Here is a 17,295-nt window from a genome sequence, read left to right on the forward strand (position 1 = left end):
TACTTCTGGATGGAGACAGTTTGCTGACAGCCTAGACTGGCACTTGTTTTGCCTATCTCCACACACACAGTCGGTGCATCCTGAGCAGGAGAGAGACTTATCAGAAATAAAGTCACCTCTGGATTTACTAGCTGCTGGTAATGAACTGAATTAAAGACATCATGCCAACCATTACTTGGCAGAAGCCTAGGGAAGAGCAAGAGTAGCACAGAGCCTTTGAAGGAGAAGTGATGACGACAGTGAAAATGAAGAATTGTGGGTGGATCTGAGATGGAAATTTTGAAAATATAAATACTAGCTAGCACTTGGTGGGCTTGTGTGAGGGGCTTGGGGAAGGTGAGATTGCTTGAAGTGAACGTAGGTTTTGATCTGGGCCTTGGGGAAGACAGTGGAGAAGGAAAGGAGAAGACTAGGCAGGGTGAAGGTAGGGTTTGGGTCATCAGTCTGAAGTGATTATGAGACATCCAGACATTGAAAGTGCAATTTGGTATTTTTGAGGCACATAGAACAAATAACATAAGAAATAGTAAAGATTTGTTTGTGCATTGTGGCATGCCTGCAATCTTAGCACTTGGGAGACTGTAGCAAGAGGATTGTAAATTCTTGGGCAGCCTAGGCCTATGTAGAAAAACCTTATCTTTTTAAAATATTTTTTTGAAATTACAATATAATTGCATAATTTCCCAACCTTTCTTTTCCCCTCAGTCTCTCCTATGTATGCCACCCTGTTCTTTCTTAAATTCATGGCTGCTTTGTCTTTAATTATTGTTTTGTGTGTATGTTTCTAAACACATAAATGGAACCTGCTCAGTCCATGTAACGTTAGCTATATGTGTGTGTGATCTCAGGGCTCCCCGTTGGTACTGTATGGGGCTCTTCCTAGGGGAAGGATATTTCTCCTACTCTGAGCATCCCTCATTGCCCACAGCTCCTTGTCTAGGGTTGAGGCTCCACAAGCTTTACCCACTGCCTGATAGCGTGGCCGTTGGTGTCATCATTGTGTCGATCTTGTTTAGGAGACTTAAGGGGTGGAGTCTCTCTAAACTTCTAGGAGAAGCAATTCATCTTTCCAGCCACTCTTCCAAAAGGAGCCCTGAGCCTTAGGTATAAGAACTGTTGTATCTGGGCCTCACATGTTCTCCTGTTCTCTGCATTTTGATTACTTGTGGTTTTATGATGGTTTCCACCAGTTGCAAAGAGAAGTTCCTTTGATGAGGGGTGGGAGGTACACATACCTGTGGGTCTAAGGATGGATGCCTACGATGTAGTCAGGGGTTATGCTGGTTTAGTAAAGTGGCAGCTGTAGGATCTTTTCCAAGATCCATGACCTCACTAGCTCCAGGTAGTTGGCTAAGTTTCCGGTACCGGGCATGACTTTCCCTCTTGTTGAACAGGGCTTAAGATCAATTAGAAGGCTGTTGGTTACCGCCAAGGCCTGCATGTCACTGTGGGTTATTATGCCATGCTGGTCATTGTTGTGGTTCATGTGGGAAGGTACTAGGGCCAGTGAGATTATCAGCACAGAGGGTGCTTGCCTAACAGCCTGAGTTTAATCTGGAACCTACATCAAGATGAGGAAAGAGCTGACTTCTGAAAGCTGTCCTCTTAAACTCTGCATGAACACTGTTGCATGCTTTCACTCATTCACATGAATACACCACACACACAACATTAATAACAAAAAGATCAGTTTGTCGAAAAAGAAAGTAGTAAAGATTGGATACAGATTTTAATGTCATTTCAGAAGCTATTCCGTTTTCGTGTATGGCTACGATGGACCCCAGGGCAAGTGCTGTACCAGGGAGCTTCATCCCAAGTCCTCACTCCACATTTTCTATTATGACCTGGTTTATTAAATAGGTGTTTTGCACCTTGTGTTATCCGTGCATTTTATTCATATTGCATTTAACTTTAGAAGAACCCTTGAGGAGTATGTTTGTGGAGTTAGGCCACTGGCCCGTGAACTCTGAATGAAAGAGTGGACTCAGACAGCACTGCCTACTCTGCTGCTTCCTCGGACATCTTACGCTGTCTGTATGGCTTATTGTGATTTTTTTTCAGGGTTTTGGCTTTTTGCACTGAATGTAACCTAGACTGGTTGTCTCAGGCTTGTGTTGCTGCAGGATACTGTCAGAGGTAAGTTTTCATCATCAGCAGTGAATCAGGAGTCTTCATTTTAAAAAGAAGGAAACTGTATGGGAGGGCTTCTTCCTTACATTCCTTTAAAACATTATTTAGTGGTTAGAAAGATGATTCACTGCTGAAGAACAGTGGCTGCTCTTTCAGAAGACTGGCTTTGACTCCTTGCACCCACACAGTGGCTCACAACTGTCTGTAGCTCTAGTTACAGGAGACCTGATGCCCTCTTCTGATCTCCTCTGGCACCAGGCACACATGTGATTCACAGATGAGCATGTACGCAAACATATAGATAAACAAGCATTTTTAAGTGCTTGGATTAAAGATGTGCGCTGCCACATTTGACACTTTATTTTTATTTCATGTGTATGAGTGTTTTTACCTGCATATGTGACTGTGCACATGTACGTAGTTCCTGTGGAGGGTGTTGAATCCTCTGGAACTGGAATTACAGATGGTTATTAGCTGTGTAAGAGCAACAAATGCTATTAACTAAGCCTCCTCTCTGGCCCCAGATTTTCTGCATTCTTTTAGAAAGGCAAAATATGGCCCATAATAGCAGCTTTTTGTATTCTGGCTTTAGTTGCTTCCTTTAAAATACACTGGTATTGAAATTGGGAAGATAGCTCAGTTGTAGTGTTTGCCTATACTGCCTGATGCCTGGGTTCAGTCCCCACACCACACATAAACACACTCACAAAGTGCACTGGCGTTCATGTTGACGCTGATGTTAGGTGCCTCATCCTGTGATGAGAAGTTAGTTATTAGGTTAAGCAATTGCAGGTCTAAGTGGACAGTCCTCACTGCTCCAGCCCACATTTGCTTTCTAAAAGAGAGTTAATGTCACTCTGCTGAATCTGCTCCTGTGGCATCTTGGGGCCTATTGACCTCTTCAAACCTGAATTTCAGTCTTTGAGTCTGCGTTTTTGTTTTTTGTTTTTAGTAGGAAATCCCTATGTTTAAATCTTAAGTCCTCACTATGAGTTCGAAGTCAGCCTGGTCTACAATGCAAGTTCAGGACAGCCAAGGCTACTCAGAGAAACCCTTTCTTGAAAAACGGGGGTGGTAGGGGTGGGGTGGGGAGGGAGGGGAGTCTTTTTGGTTTGTTCGTTTGTTTTGTTTTGGTTTGGTTTTGGTTTTCAGACAGTGTTTCTCTGTGTAGCCTTGGCTGTCCCTGGACTTGCTCTGTAGACCAGGCTGGCCTTGTGCTCAGAGTGATCCACCTACCTGCCTCTGCCTCCCAAGCGCTGGGATTAAAGGTGTGCGCTACCACGCCCCGGCTGGAGGGGCAAGTCTTAAAATTCTCTTATTCAGTGGTGCTGGCAACAACCCAGGGCTTTGCTCGTGCCTGACAAGCTCCTTACCACCAACTTTGCCTGTATCCTTTTGTAAGACCTTTTTTGTTCCCTAGATAAACAGCGCTCTGTTGTGGTTTTGTGGCTTTGATGCTGCTTTTTTCTTCTTTAGAAGAGGGAGGAGACACTTTGCTGCTTTACCTCTTGTCCTTTCTTCCTGGTTCCTCTGCAGGATCTTCCTCATCCAAATTGGAAAGGCCCTGCTGTTATTGTACTAGTCACCACCCATTGTTTTACACTAATGTTACTGAGCATCCACAGATTTGTCTGTAAACTCTTTGAGACGTCTTAAAAACTTTGAAGGGTTTTTTTTTTTAAACAGATATATAAAAATAGGAAAAGCATACACACTTAAGGGGGACACGTGCACTGTTTTGACACATATAGACATTGTGTAATATTTAAGTCAGGGCTAGCAAACCTGCCCACACCAACAGTTTTCATTGTTATGATGAAAACATGGGAATCTAGCTTTTGCTTTTTAGATTCATTTTTATCTTTAGTTACATGTGGGAGGGTCAAGTTAGGTGAATGCAGGCACTCCGAGAGGACTGAGGCAAGTGCTGGAGTTATAAGTACTTGTGAGCTGCAAATGGGAGTTGGGAACGTCCGTCTTCTGCAAGAGCAGTGTGCACGCTTAACTTCTGACCATCTTCGCAGCCCCCATTTAGCTTTTTACAATACACAGTGTGTTGTCATCATCTGCAGTTACCCTGCTGCACAATAGCATATCAGAGCTAGGAAACAATGTTTTAAAACTTTATTTTCATTCTGTAAGAATGGGTGTCTTGCTTGCAAATATGTCATGTATGTGCCTTGTGCCCACAGGGCTCAGAAGAGGGTATCTGTTGTCCTGGATCTAGTTACAGCTAGTTTTGATCCTCCACATGGATGCTCTTAACTGCTGGGCTCTATCTCTAGCACAATATACTGGATTTTAAATAAAAAGCACTTCAGGTAGTTAATTCAATTATTTCTACGTAGAAACTCACTGAATACCTGTCAAATGGCAGGTGCACAGTTTTTGCTGTTTTTAAGTGTTTTATTTGTTTGTTTTCCAAGACAGGGTTTCTTTGGGCAGCCTGGTTGTCCTGGAACTGTGTGTGTGTGTGTGTGTGTCTGTCTGTCTGTCTGTCTCTGTCTGTCTGTCTCTGTCTGTCTCTGTCTCTCTGTCTTCTCTCTCCCTCCCTCTCTCTCTCTCTCTCTCTCTCTCTCTCTCTCTCTCTCTCTCTCACATCTACCTGCCTCTGCCTCCCTGAGTGCTAGGATCACAGGCATGCGCCACTATGCCTGGCTGAAGTGCATAATTTTAAGTACTGAATACAGAGATTAACAAGCTCTAATATCTGGTATTAAGGGTTCAGGAACATCCTTGTTACATAGAGAATCTCTGTGAGCAAATAAATTCAGAAAGGTGTTAAGTTTCATAACATAGAACTCACACAGGCCCCACTGAGGAAATCTCCAGCAGATTTGCGTTGTTTTGTTGTTTTTGTTTTTGTTTTCTGAGACAGGGTTTCCCTGTGTAGCTCTAGCTGTCCTGGAGCTCACTCTGTAGACCAGGCTGGCCTCGAACTCAGAGATTGATCCACCTGCCTCTGCCTTCTGAGGGCTGGGATTAAAGGTGTGCACCACCATCACCCTGCTCATATTTGCCTGTTTTTCTAGAAGACATCCACAGAATGCATGGTATTACTTACATAGTAACTAACAGTTACTGAGTTATTGTCCTGTGTGTGTTGAGCACAGTGCCAGGTCAAGACGAGCCATCATTTAAATGTATGATAAAATAGTGGAATGTTCTGCTGAAACCAGTCAAACAAACACCACATGCCAGCTGGTGTGGTAGCACACACCTTTAATCCCAACACTCGGGAGACAGAGGCAAATGGATCTCTTTGAGTTCGAGGCCAGCCTGGTCTACAGAGTAAGTCCAGGTCTGTTACACAGAGAAATCCTGTCTCGAAAAACCAAAAACCAAAAACAAAAAAACATCGGACATCTCAGGACAGCTTTGCCACCTCTGGCTACCCTGTCCAGTGAATTTTTGTATTGGTTTTTTTCATCACTTTTCTAGTACTGACATTTCACACCTTTCATTAGTCCCCAGATGACACACCTTTCGTTCACTCTATACTTAAGTATTGGCCTATTTTATTATTTTTTGTCAAAATGATAGTAAAACTGACCTAGATCCTTAAGAATGATTGTAAGCCACATTTTGATGCAAGTACATCATCAAAGTTTGCAGCCAGATTTTTTTCTAAAGATTTGTTTTTATTTTTAATGATGTGTGTGTATGCGTTTGTGTGCACACGCGTATGTGCATGTGAGTAAAAGTGCCCTCAGAAGCCAGAGGTGTAGGATTGCCTACAGCTTGATTATAGGTTTTGTGAGCCACCCAGTTCCGGTGCTAGGAGTCAAACTCAGTTTCTCTACAAGAGAAGTATATATTCTTAACCACGGAGGCATTTCTCCAGCCCAGTATGTGGATTTTTTTAGGGGCAGGGTTTGTTTGGATTCTGGGGGTTGAGCCCAGAGACTAGGAACTACTGAGCACACACTTTACTTTTGAGCTATACCCCTAGCTAGGCAGGACTTAAAAGAAAATACTTGTTTTTGTTTGTTTATTTGGTTGGTTTTGGTTTTTGAGGCAGTAGTCCTAGGTGCCCTAGAACTAGTTATGTGGACGAGGCTGGCCTCGAACTTACAGAAGTTCCCCTGCCTCTGCCTACTGAGCACTGGGATTAAAGGTGCACACTACCATACCTGACTAAAGGAAACACATTTAAAACCACTAAAATTAATCCCAAAGGAACAACAAAAGTTGAGTGAAGATAAAGGGCAAAGAGGAAAAGAGGTTCCAGATGATTTACAGCACATAGGTACGCTAGTGCAAGTCAGTGAAGAGGTGTAGAAATAAAATTAGATGGCTGTTAGACGGAAAGGACATGAATAAATGCAAGAGGTTTCTAATTGGGTATTGTTAGCTTTCTGTCACCATGCAAATGCACAAGGTAATTAACATACAAAGAACAAGATTTGTTTCGATTCAGCGTTTTTTCGATGTATAAGCCTCAGGCTTCTGAGTCAGGCAGTATATTGTGACAATAGCATGTGTCAGAACAGAACTGTTTACCTTGTGCTAATAAAAGAAGGAAGAGGCCAGCATCTCTCACTCCATTCCAAGAGCTTGTTCTTAGAGACCCAAAGATTCCTAGGCCCTAACACCTTCCAGGTCAGTCTCTGGGGACCAGGCTCCTATTACATGGACCCTGGGAGTATGAAAGATCCAGACTGTAGCAGGTGTGACCTGGGGGTGTGCAGAGAGGCACTAGCATGTTGTATGGAGAGAAGAGAGAAGCTTGTCTGAGTGGTGTGCAGAAAAGGACGTATATGGAAGAGACAAGGCTAGTGAAGAGTTTGGGAAGTAAAGGTTTGTGGCTGGTGCTAAGGAAATGGATTGTGGCTAAGAGGACCCAATAAATAGCACTCTCCCTACCGAGTCCTCAGCTAACAGGCATAGGACATAGGAATGAGACAAGTAGTGATCAAAGTTTCCCTCCCATAATGAATACAGTTGACTTTAGAGAGCTGGCTTATATCTGAGGGCAACTGGTCCTCTTATTCTGAACTCTAGACTTCATAGGTATATTGGGGTGGCAGCCCTAGTCTGAAGTAAGCCTGCCTTTTAGAAGAGTGGACAACATGGGGCTCAGTGATTAAGAGCACTGTTTGCTCTTTCTGAGGTCCTGAGTTTAATTCTTGGCAACAACATGGTGGCTCACAACCATCTATACTGGGATCTGATGCCCTCTTCTGGCATGCAGGTGTACATGTAAATAGAGCACTCATATACATAATAAATAGATAAATAAATCTTTAAAAAGAAGAGGAGGAGGAAGAAGAGGAGGAGGAGGCAGTGGCACCAGAGTAGAGTGGGAATCTGCGAGGTGAAGGAGCAGCAGAGGGGCTGGATTGTGCGCACCCAGATTGAGCTTCTTCTAAACACACTAGTCAGATTAGCACTTCTCCCTGACACTATGATTCAAGGATTTACACCCCTAATACTAAAACATTGATACTGTATTGTGTGAAAAGAAGTCTCGGTAATGTTGGGGAAGGGGTTTTCTTTCTTAGGGTGTGCCCTTTGGTCTCTCAGTGCACTGGCCTTAACCCGGGTATGCTCAGGCCCTTCCTTCCTTTCTTAGACATGCTAGGTACAGTTAAAAACCTCTTAATTTCCATTTTCTCTTTGAAACACCTACATATGTCTAGCACAATCAATTTAACCTAGAACTTTACTGGCTTTGTAATGCATGTGCTGTTTGAAGTTCTGCTGCTTTGTAGCTTATAGATAGCTAATAGATAACAGCCCCACTCTCTGATGTGTAAAAGGCCTGTATGAAGGAAGTCTCCTCTCCACCATCTAACCTTTGCCTCAGCCATGCTGGCTTAGGAAAAGCTGGGCAGGAGAATTCAAGGTCAAGTAGCAATCTCTGTACCCGGGAGCCACCCAAGCCTGCTAATGCCCTGTTGTCTTTGCTGAGACCAGCACAGCTGGCATTTGCTTGCTAGGCCAGAGTGGTCAGTGTATGCTGAGGCTACCCGCACAGCTGACATTTAGTGTACATGAGCTTTCAGTGCCAACCACTGTGACAAGCTGTGGTTTATTCTTGGTGAGACCTGAAAACCCCTAAGCTTTTGCTAAGGCTTCTGAGTCTAATGCATGCAGCCTTGTCTCTATAGAAACAGCCACTTACCTAACGACGAAGTTGCCATAACTACAGTCACTGCTGAGGTCAAAATGCTGGGTGGCCTATAGTTTATAAGGCTCAGTAGCTAAAAGCTAGTGTACAGCTATAAACATTCACTTGGCCTAATGTTCAAGAAAACACTTTGTCCCTCACTAAAGCCCAGCTTGCAACAGAAGCCTCAAAATGTAAAGTGCCCTAAAATGTCATTTTATGTCGTATTATCAAGATTTTAGTCTCAGGGCTGGCAAGTTAGTTGGCTCAGTGGTTAGAAACATTTGTTGTTTTTGCAGAGGACCCAGGTTTGATTTTCAGTACTCACATTGCAATTTATAACCATCTGTAACTCCAGTCTCAGTGGACCTGATGCCCTCTCCTGACCTCTGAGGATGTCAGACAAAAAATAAACAAAAACCAAACAAATAAAAAACCAACCACATTTCAGTTCCGTACACCAGAGGTTAGTGTTGTTGAGGCACAAGAAAGGCGCTGACCTTCTCCCGAGGGAAAATGAGATAAAAGAGGACATCATCAAGGGGCCATGATGATGCTTCTGTTACTAAACCTATATACAGAGCAATGCGTTTCTAGCACTAGACTCCACAGACTTGCTAGATGTGTGGTGTGTGCCTATAGTCCCAGCACTTGGGAGATGAAGACAAGAGGATCAGGAGGATCAGGAGTTCAAGACCAGACTCGGCTTCTTGGGCAGCTTGAAGAGGAAAGTGTTGAGTGCCCCATGGCTTGTCTTTCTGAGCTCCCAGGCAAGCTGCTGTACATGCTCTGGGGCAGGGAGCAGCTAGAAGTGAAGGTGTGGAAGGATGAAGAAGCCCTTCTCGCCAAGTGCACAGTCATGGGGAAAGGGCCAGTAGCTGAGAGTGTGAGCCTATAGGAAAGCAGGAATTCAGAGTAGAGGGGCTTCCTGAGTGGGCCATCAATATTATGTGCCAAGTGCAAATGTATTGCCAGTAATCCTCAGAAAAATGGTTCTTCCCAAGGTTCCTTAGGGGTACTGAGCCAGAAAAGAGCACCAGTTTTCTCAAGGTCACACATAAATAAGCATTAGTGTTTGCGTCTGTGGTTATAGCTACAGCTGTCTCTGCAGGCTGGTCACTGCTCTGGTCTCCTTCATGCTTAGTAAGGAACGGTAAGATCTCCTGCTGTTGCCAGCTGCTGGGTCGTTCAGTGTCCTTTGTTGGTCGGCTTTAACCATTTCTATGCTAACAAGGAGACGTCAGACTTAAGTGGGCCTGATGAACGGGTAAGAGCTTGAGAAGAGATAATGGGTTAAGAAGTGAATATAGAGACAGAAGTTGAGGCTAAAACCTTGAAGGTAGGGATAGAAGGGCAGAAGACAGACGAGTGTCCTCCGGGGACAGGAAAGAGGAATCATTGAAGGGGAAGAGCAGTGGCTGACAGATAAGGGGTATCTGATAGAGACACGTAAGTCAGGCTAGAACAAGATGCTTAAAAACAAAAAAGAAGACTAAGTAGGAGAATCCAAAAAGGGAAAGCTGGTAGATCTGTAGCTGAAGAAGTTCACCTGGTGAGGACAAGTGCCAGATCAGCCACCGCTGGTCTCCCTGTCAGAGAGCCTCACGTGGCTACCAGTGACCAGCAGATAAAAGGGGCCAGAAATGGGCTATAGAGCTGGCTCAGCGGTTAAAAGCATTTGTTCTTGCAGAGGACCCAGGTTTGATTTCCAGGACCCATATGGTGGTTCACAACCATTCATAACCCCATTTCCAGGGGATACAGCAGGCAAATGAATGGTACATAATACATGCATTCAGGCAAAACATTATACACATAAAGTAAAGTAAAATATTTTTTAAAAAATAACAAGGTGAAGATAATACCTCCTAGATGGGGCTGGAGAGATATCTCAGCAGTTAAGACCATTTGTTGCTCTTTACAGAGGACCAGGGGTCAGTGCTCAGCAACCACATGGCAGCTGACAACTGTCTGTAATTAAGTCGAGGGAATTTGATAGACTCCTTTGGCTTCCTTGGGCACCAGGCACACACATGACACATAGACATATGGAAGCAAAGTACCCACACAAATAAAATGTTTTTTAAAAGAGAGGCCAGGGATTGAGCCCCTTGTGGAGGAAGCAGGGATCTAGAGGCCTTTGGAGAGTAACAGCATCACCTGTGAGCCGCAGAAACCTGGGAGCAAGAAGAAGATCTGAGATGTGCTTGTGATACATGGTTCATGAATGCAATCTTCCCTTTAACCAAGAGGGATACACTTTGCGTATGAAGCACCTTGCGTAGAACATCTTTCTGGATAGGTTATTACATTTTTCTAGTGTTTTTTTCCCCCCTCTCCCTCATCCTCTCTTTTTTTTGCTTTTGAGGCAGGGCCTCACTCTGTCTCTCAGGTTGGCTTCAAATTTAGAACATCCTCCTGCCTCAGTCTTTCAAATATTGGATTGTAGGTATGCACACCATATTTTATTGGGTACTAGAAATTGAACTCAGGGCCTCAAAAATGCTACGCAAGCACTGTGCCAACTGAGCTGCATCCGTAGCCCCACTGACTTAAATTTCATAGAAAGAACAATTCCATTTATGTGTAATTGCCATAAAAAGTGAAGGGCATGATAATTCCAGGCACCTTGTTTCACTTGTGAGCACAGAGGGCCTGGGTGAATAGAAATTGCCAGCTACTATTATGACAAGTTTACATTTCCCATTACCTAGATATACATTTGTTCTTTAAAACCTTGTAAGTGAGAACATAGATATTTTGATATCCCCTTGCCATGTAACCAATGTGGAAATGTAGAAGTCTCTTCTTGGCCTCCGGTCTTATAGCTTGGCTATGTAGAGAGGGCTGCACCAGAGCAAATTTCCGGGCCTGGGTACATTCCTAAAGGGTTTCTCTGCACGTAAGCATGCACTAAGAGCATCTTTTTAGCTGTAGCATAGCGGTCACTGTGCTAGTCAGTTGTATGATGTTCATCCATAAAGATAATGGTCATGGGCACTTTGATGGTGGTCAGTCATAGTAGTCATTGTGTTGTTTAGCTGTAGTGTCCACTGTGATGGTTAGTCATCGTGGACACTGGTAGTCACTATCATGGGCATAGTGGTGGTCAGCTGCAGTGTTCACTCTGAGGATCAATCATAATGGTCACTGTGGTGGTCACTTATAGTGTTCACTGATTGTCCATGTGATGGTTTGAAAGAAAACAGCCCCCGTTGACTAATATGGAGCGACATTATTAGAGGCGTGGCTTTGTACAAGTAAGTATGGCCTTGTTGGAGGAAGTGGGTCATTGAGGGGTGCTCTTTGAAGCCTCAGAAGCTCAGGCCAGGCCCAGTGGCTCACTGCCTCTTCCTGCCGCCTGTGGCCCCAGATACAGAACTCTCAGCTTCCTCTCCAACACCGTGTCTGCCTGCATGCCGCCATGCTTTCCGTCCTGATGACAATGGACTGAACCTTCGAACTGTAAGCCAGCCTCAGTTAAATGCTTTTCTTTATAAGAGCTGCCGTGGTGCTGGGTGGTGGTGGCGCATGCCTTTAATCCTAGCACTGGGAAGGCAGAGGCAGGCAGATCTCTATGAGTTTGAGGCCAGCCTGGTCTACAAATTGAGTCCAGGACAGCCACGGCTACACAGAGAAACCCTGTCTCGAAAACAAAAAACAAAATAAACAAAGAATTGACATGGTCATGGTGTCATAATATCTCTTCATAGCAATAAAACCCAACTAAGATAGTCAGCCATGATGGTTATTACTGTGGCCACTGTGGTATTTATTGTAGTGTTCACTGTTGTGGTCAGTTACAGTGGTGATTATTGGTGTGGTCAACTGTAGTGGTCACTGTCAAAACTGTGGTGGTCAGTTGTAGTGTTCACTGTGTTGATCATTGATGTGGTCAGATAGTGGCCATTGCTGTGCTCATCAGTTGTAGTGGTCACTGTTGTGGTCACTTGTAATGTCCATTGTGATGGTCACTTGTAGTGTCCACTGAGGTGGTCACTCATAGTGGTTCCTTTCTGTTGGTTTGACTATTTTTTTCTTAATACTTACTTTTAAAAAGTCATTAAAATATAAGATAGGCCAGATTTTAAGACAAATATTGTATTCGTTCTTTCATTTGGGAAATGTAGGTTAAAAAAAAACAGACTATATAAGAAGAAGAATGGGACCAGGATTAATGATAGTTTTGAGGAAAATTACAAAAATAAAAAGTGTCAAAAGGAAACTTTTAAAAATTACCTTTGAAAGGCTTGAGCAAATGACTCAGTAGTTAAGAGCACTTACTGCTCTTACAGGGACCCAGGTTCCATTCCCAGTGTTTGTGTAGCAGTTCGTAAGTTAATGAAAAACTCTAGTTCCAGGAGGTCAGACACACTCTTCTGAGCTCGGTAAGCACTAGGCACACATGTGGTGCATAGACATGCATGCAGGCAAACACTCATGCACATAAAAGTAGATAAAGAAAACGTCACTAAGAATACTAGGTTGGAAAGTTTAACTCTATTTTTGTTTTTGTTTTTTCAGTGCTGGTCATAAAACCCAGGCCAAATTGTATATGCCAGACAAGTGCTCTCTACGTACCAATAGTTAGCCTAGAACTCGCTGTGTAAACCAGGCTTACTTCAAAAACTCATCAGATCCACCTGTATCAGCCTTCCAAGTGCTGGGATTAAAGGTATATACCACCATGCCCAGCACTGTCTTTTTTGTTTGTTTTGTTTTTTGTTTTTGTTTTTGAGACAGAGTTTCTCTATGTAGCCTTGGCTGTCCTGGACTCACTTTGTAGACCAGGCTGGTGTTAAACTCACAGAGAGCCACCTGCCTCTGTCTCCCGAGTGCTGGGATTAAAGGCGAGTGCCACCACACCCGGCTTTAACAGACTTCTTGATGCATACTCTTTAAATATTTTTTTACACTTACTGATTGTATGCATACACTGCATGGTATGTGCATGGAACCATGTGGGTTCCAGGAATTGAATCGTAAGTTGTCAGGCTTGGCAGCAGTGGCACTGGTCTCTATTCTTAGAGGAAATAGTACTACTTTTATTATATTATTCTATAAATAGCCAACTTCTGTAAAAATAATGAACTGACATTTAGGTTTTTAGACATCTTTTCTTTAAAAAGTATACTGATTAGAGTACATCAGTTACAAAGACCAAGGATGTTGAACATAGCTATGAGCCCAAGAAACGCAGCCAATTCCTGTAGCATAGCCTAATACCCAGGAGGCGAGACTGGCTGTGATATCACACTTTTGTTCATTGGCATCCTTTCTGGAAGATATCTGCTGTAAGAGTCATTGAGAATTTCCCTTATCACCTTTCCCAAAAGCCAAACAAATAGGTCAAGAAATGGAAAGCTGTTAACACCCCAGTGCCTTGAACCTTCCCAGCTGCCCTCTCTTTTCTCAGGTGCCTTACTGTACATATATGCACACTGAGCGGCACACCTAATTAAGGTCATTGTTTCACAGCACCCAGGGTCGATGCACTTGAAAAAGCAGACTTTTGCCTTGAAGTACTTACGTGTGTTTTTTCTGTTTGCTTTCCAGGCAGTGTTTGTGTGTGTCTGCAGAGTTTTGCACAGAGGCTGTTCCCATGCAAACCAATGAGGGAGAAGTAGAGGAAGAAACCAGCTCCCAGGTCAGTACTGACTCAATGGAGGGGCAGCTGCAGCAGACACTGAGCAGTAATGGCAGTGGGTGGACAGAGCGGGTGTTCTGTTGTAGGTGAATTTAGAAAGTAGAGTGATGAGATCGTTCTTCTCAGTATGCATCTTCATTGCGCTACATGATAATTTAACAGTAACCTTTACTGAGTTGAGAGAGAGAGAGAGAGAGAGAGAGAGAGAGAGAGAGAATATGAATGAATGTGGTGTGTGTGTGTGTGTGTGTGTGTGTGTGTGTGTGTGTGTGTGTGTGTGTGTGTGTGTGTTACTGTGGATTAAACCCAAGGCCTGGCTCATGCTAGGCAAGTGCTTTAATTCTGAGATATACTCATCTCCCTTTTTAAATTTTTATTTTGAGACAGGGTCAGGCTAAGTCACCTAGGCTATCCATGGACTTATTTGGCAGCCCAGCAAGCCTTGAATTTGTGATCCTAAAGCCTCAGCCTCCTAAGGCTGGGTAAAGGTTGTGATTAAGTTGTATGTACTTGTGAAAATTTGAAACAAACCAAAAGTATATAAGAGAAATTTTGTGAAGGAAACATTGGCTTTCTTGGTTTTCAGTTACTTAATGGTGTATTAGTTCAAAATCAGTTAGACTAAAAATAAGAGAACACAGCTGGGCACAGTGACACATGCTTTTAATCTGCTTGGGATGCTGAGACAGGAGGATTGCCTTGTATTTGAGGCTAGCTTGGGCTATTCAGTGAATAGTAAGCCATCTAGGCCTACAAAGCAAGTCCTTGCAACAAACAAGAGAAATTGGATTTTAACTTCACCATCATCAAACATTTTATCTCCCTGCCTTGCTTTTATATATAAAATCTTATATTTGTAATGATTATTGATTAATCCCAATCACAGGTTTGGCTTATCATAATATTATGTTAATTGGGCTGAGAGATGGCTCACAGATTAAAAACACTGACTGCTCTTCCAGAGGTCCTGAGTTCAATTCCAGCAACCACATGGTGGCTTACAACCAACTATAATGTGATTTAATGCCCTCTTCTGTCATGCAGGTGTACATGTAGGCAGAACACTGTATATGTAATAAATAAATAAATCTTTTAAAATGTGTTAATTGATGGATATTTGTGAATAGAAAGCAGGCTTTGAGGATAAGTGGAGCATTTTCTGTAAAATGTGGTTTTCAACTAAGTCTATTTCTTTATTCAATAATAATTTTTCAATGTTTTACCTGCATGTATATATGTGTGCCCCTAGTGTACCTGGTATATAAGCAGGTCAGGAGAGGGTGTAGGACCTCCTGGAACTGGAGTTAAGGATGGTTACAAAACACCTTGTGGATGCTGGGAAGCAGTCCTGAGTCCTCTGCAAGAGCAGTGAGTGCTCTTAACCACTGAGCCTGCTCTCTAGCCTCAATAAATACTTCTTAATCATGTTATAAGGTGGTATATCAGAGAGTGGTTATTCTCAAGATGGCCACATTTTCACAAGAGACAAATAAAAAGATTAATTATAAACCACTGTAAGTTCTGTAAAGAAACGAAACTAAAGCATAGGTTAAAAGGTGACAAGGAAGAAGAGCTTAGACTGGAGACAGGCCTCTGAGACAGGTCTTAGCTAAAGGACCAGGAGGCCAGCTACGTGAAAAGTGAGAGGAGCAGTGTTCTAGACAGAAGTGGCTGCAGAGGCCCCCAGCCTGTTCCTGGAACTACCGGATGCCCAGGTGGCCCAGTGTGATAGCAGATTAGAGAAGAGTGTAGAGACTACGCTCCTCAAAGGCCACATGTGGACCTAGTCTCTGAACTGGGCAGCTGTCTACAGCTGTTCCCTCTGGTAGGAGCATGATGGATGACTGTTTGAGAGGTCAGCCTAACCACCTGGAGCCTGCTAGGAGAGGGCTAGGAACCCTGATTTGCAGCTGTCAGGGGAGAGGGAAGCCCACATTCCTGTGGTAATATTTGAGACAAAGAAAGACAGATTTGAGGTGTGTTTTAAAGTGATTTCACTCTAAGAGGGTTTGAGGTCCTTTTGCATCATAAATCAAGTGGGCTGGAGAGATGGCTCTTCTAAAGGACCCAGGTTCAATTCCCAGCACCCATGTGGCAGCTCACAACTGTCTGTAACTCAAGTTTCAAGGGATCTAACACACACACATGCACACCAATGCACATAAATTAAATTATTAATAAAAACAAAAGAGAGCTGGGCGTGGTGGCGTCCGCCTTTAATCCCAGCACTCAGGAGGCAGAGGAAGGCGGATCGCTGTGAGTTCAAGGCCAGCCTGGTCTACAAAGCGAATCCAGGACAGCCAAAGCTACACAGAGAAGCCCTGTCTCAAACAAACAAACAAACAAACAAACAAACAAAACAAACAAAACAAAACAAAAAACCAAAAGAAACAAAAGAGGGAGACTTCCAGAGAACGGGAGATGGCTCAGTTGGCAAAGTCCTTGCCATGAAAACACAAGGACCCAAGATTAGACTCCCAGCACCACATAAAGAGCCAGGTGTGGTATCCACCTGTCATCTTGGCCCTGGGAAGTCTAGAATCCAGGAGGATCCTGGAGCTCAGTAGTTCAGTAGCCAACTGGTCTTGCTGCATTGGTGAGCTTTGTGTTCAGTGAGAAGACTCTATCTCATGTGACCTGTGCATGTGCGCGACATCCAAACCTTTGAGGTGCTGGGATTACTGGCACATTTGGTTTATGTGGTACTGGAGATCAAGAACTTCCTTCATGCTAAGCACGAACACTACAAATTAAGCTGCATCTCCAGTCCTAGATAGATCTGTTTTTTAAACAGCAATAAAAGCTAGTGTTGTGGTTTACACCTGTAATCTCAGTATCTGGGGGGTGAGGTAGGATTGTGAGTTTGAGGCCAGCCTGGACTGCATAGAAGTTCTACATGAGTCTCAACCACATAGCAAGACCTTGCCTCAGAACACAAACAAAAGCATAGGGTAGTCACTGTGGAAGATCCCCGCCTGTAGTTCTAGCACTGCCGACAATGATTACTTGAGCCCACATCCTATTAGATCAACAACAAATGACTTGTGTAAAAGGAAAACATGACAAAACCTATGAGAGGTGAAGGAGATGCTCTGTTTATAGGGCTGTAACTTACAATGATAATAAAAATACAGATCTATTTTATCCAATAAAATTGTAAAGTAATAGCTATTGAATATGGTGACAAGTGAGTTGAGGTCTAGATGAGACAAATAGCAGACTATGGACACCTGTGGAAGTTTGAGGGTGGTCATGTAGAGGTTCGTCTGTGTTTTACCGTGTGTATACATAAAATTCCTGTAATAAAACTTTCTAAAAGCTTTATACATTTTTCTTTGTATGTTCGGTTGTTTTTGTTTCTTGAGACAGGGTCTCTCTATGTCGTCCTGGCTGTCCTGGAACCTGC

At 43.4% G+C, this 17,295-nt stretch overlaps 1 protein-coding gene across 1 annotated transcript in view; it reads left to right on the forward strand.

Annotated features, from left to right (window-relative positions):
* The window catches only part of Tnrc6b (trinucleotide repeat containing adaptor 6B), a 234,121-nt gene that overhangs the window by 45,482 nt on the left and 171,344 nt on the right, over positions 1 to 17,295 (forward strand). The window contains 2 exon segments of the mRNA XM_051160026.1: positions 2,062 to 2,136; positions 13,799 to 13,889. Of these exon segments, the coding sequence (XP_051015983.1) occupies positions 13,845 to 13,889 (45 nt within the window). The 5' untranslated portion in view covers positions 2,062 to 2,136; positions 13,799 to 13,844.

This window comes from Acomys russatus, chromosome 17 (assembly GCF_903995435.1).
Source record: "Acomys russatus chromosome 17, mAcoRus1.1, whole genome shotgun sequence".
Taxonomy (NCBI): domain Eukaryota; kingdom Metazoa; phylum Chordata; class Mammalia; order Rodentia; family Muridae; genus Acomys; species Acomys russatus.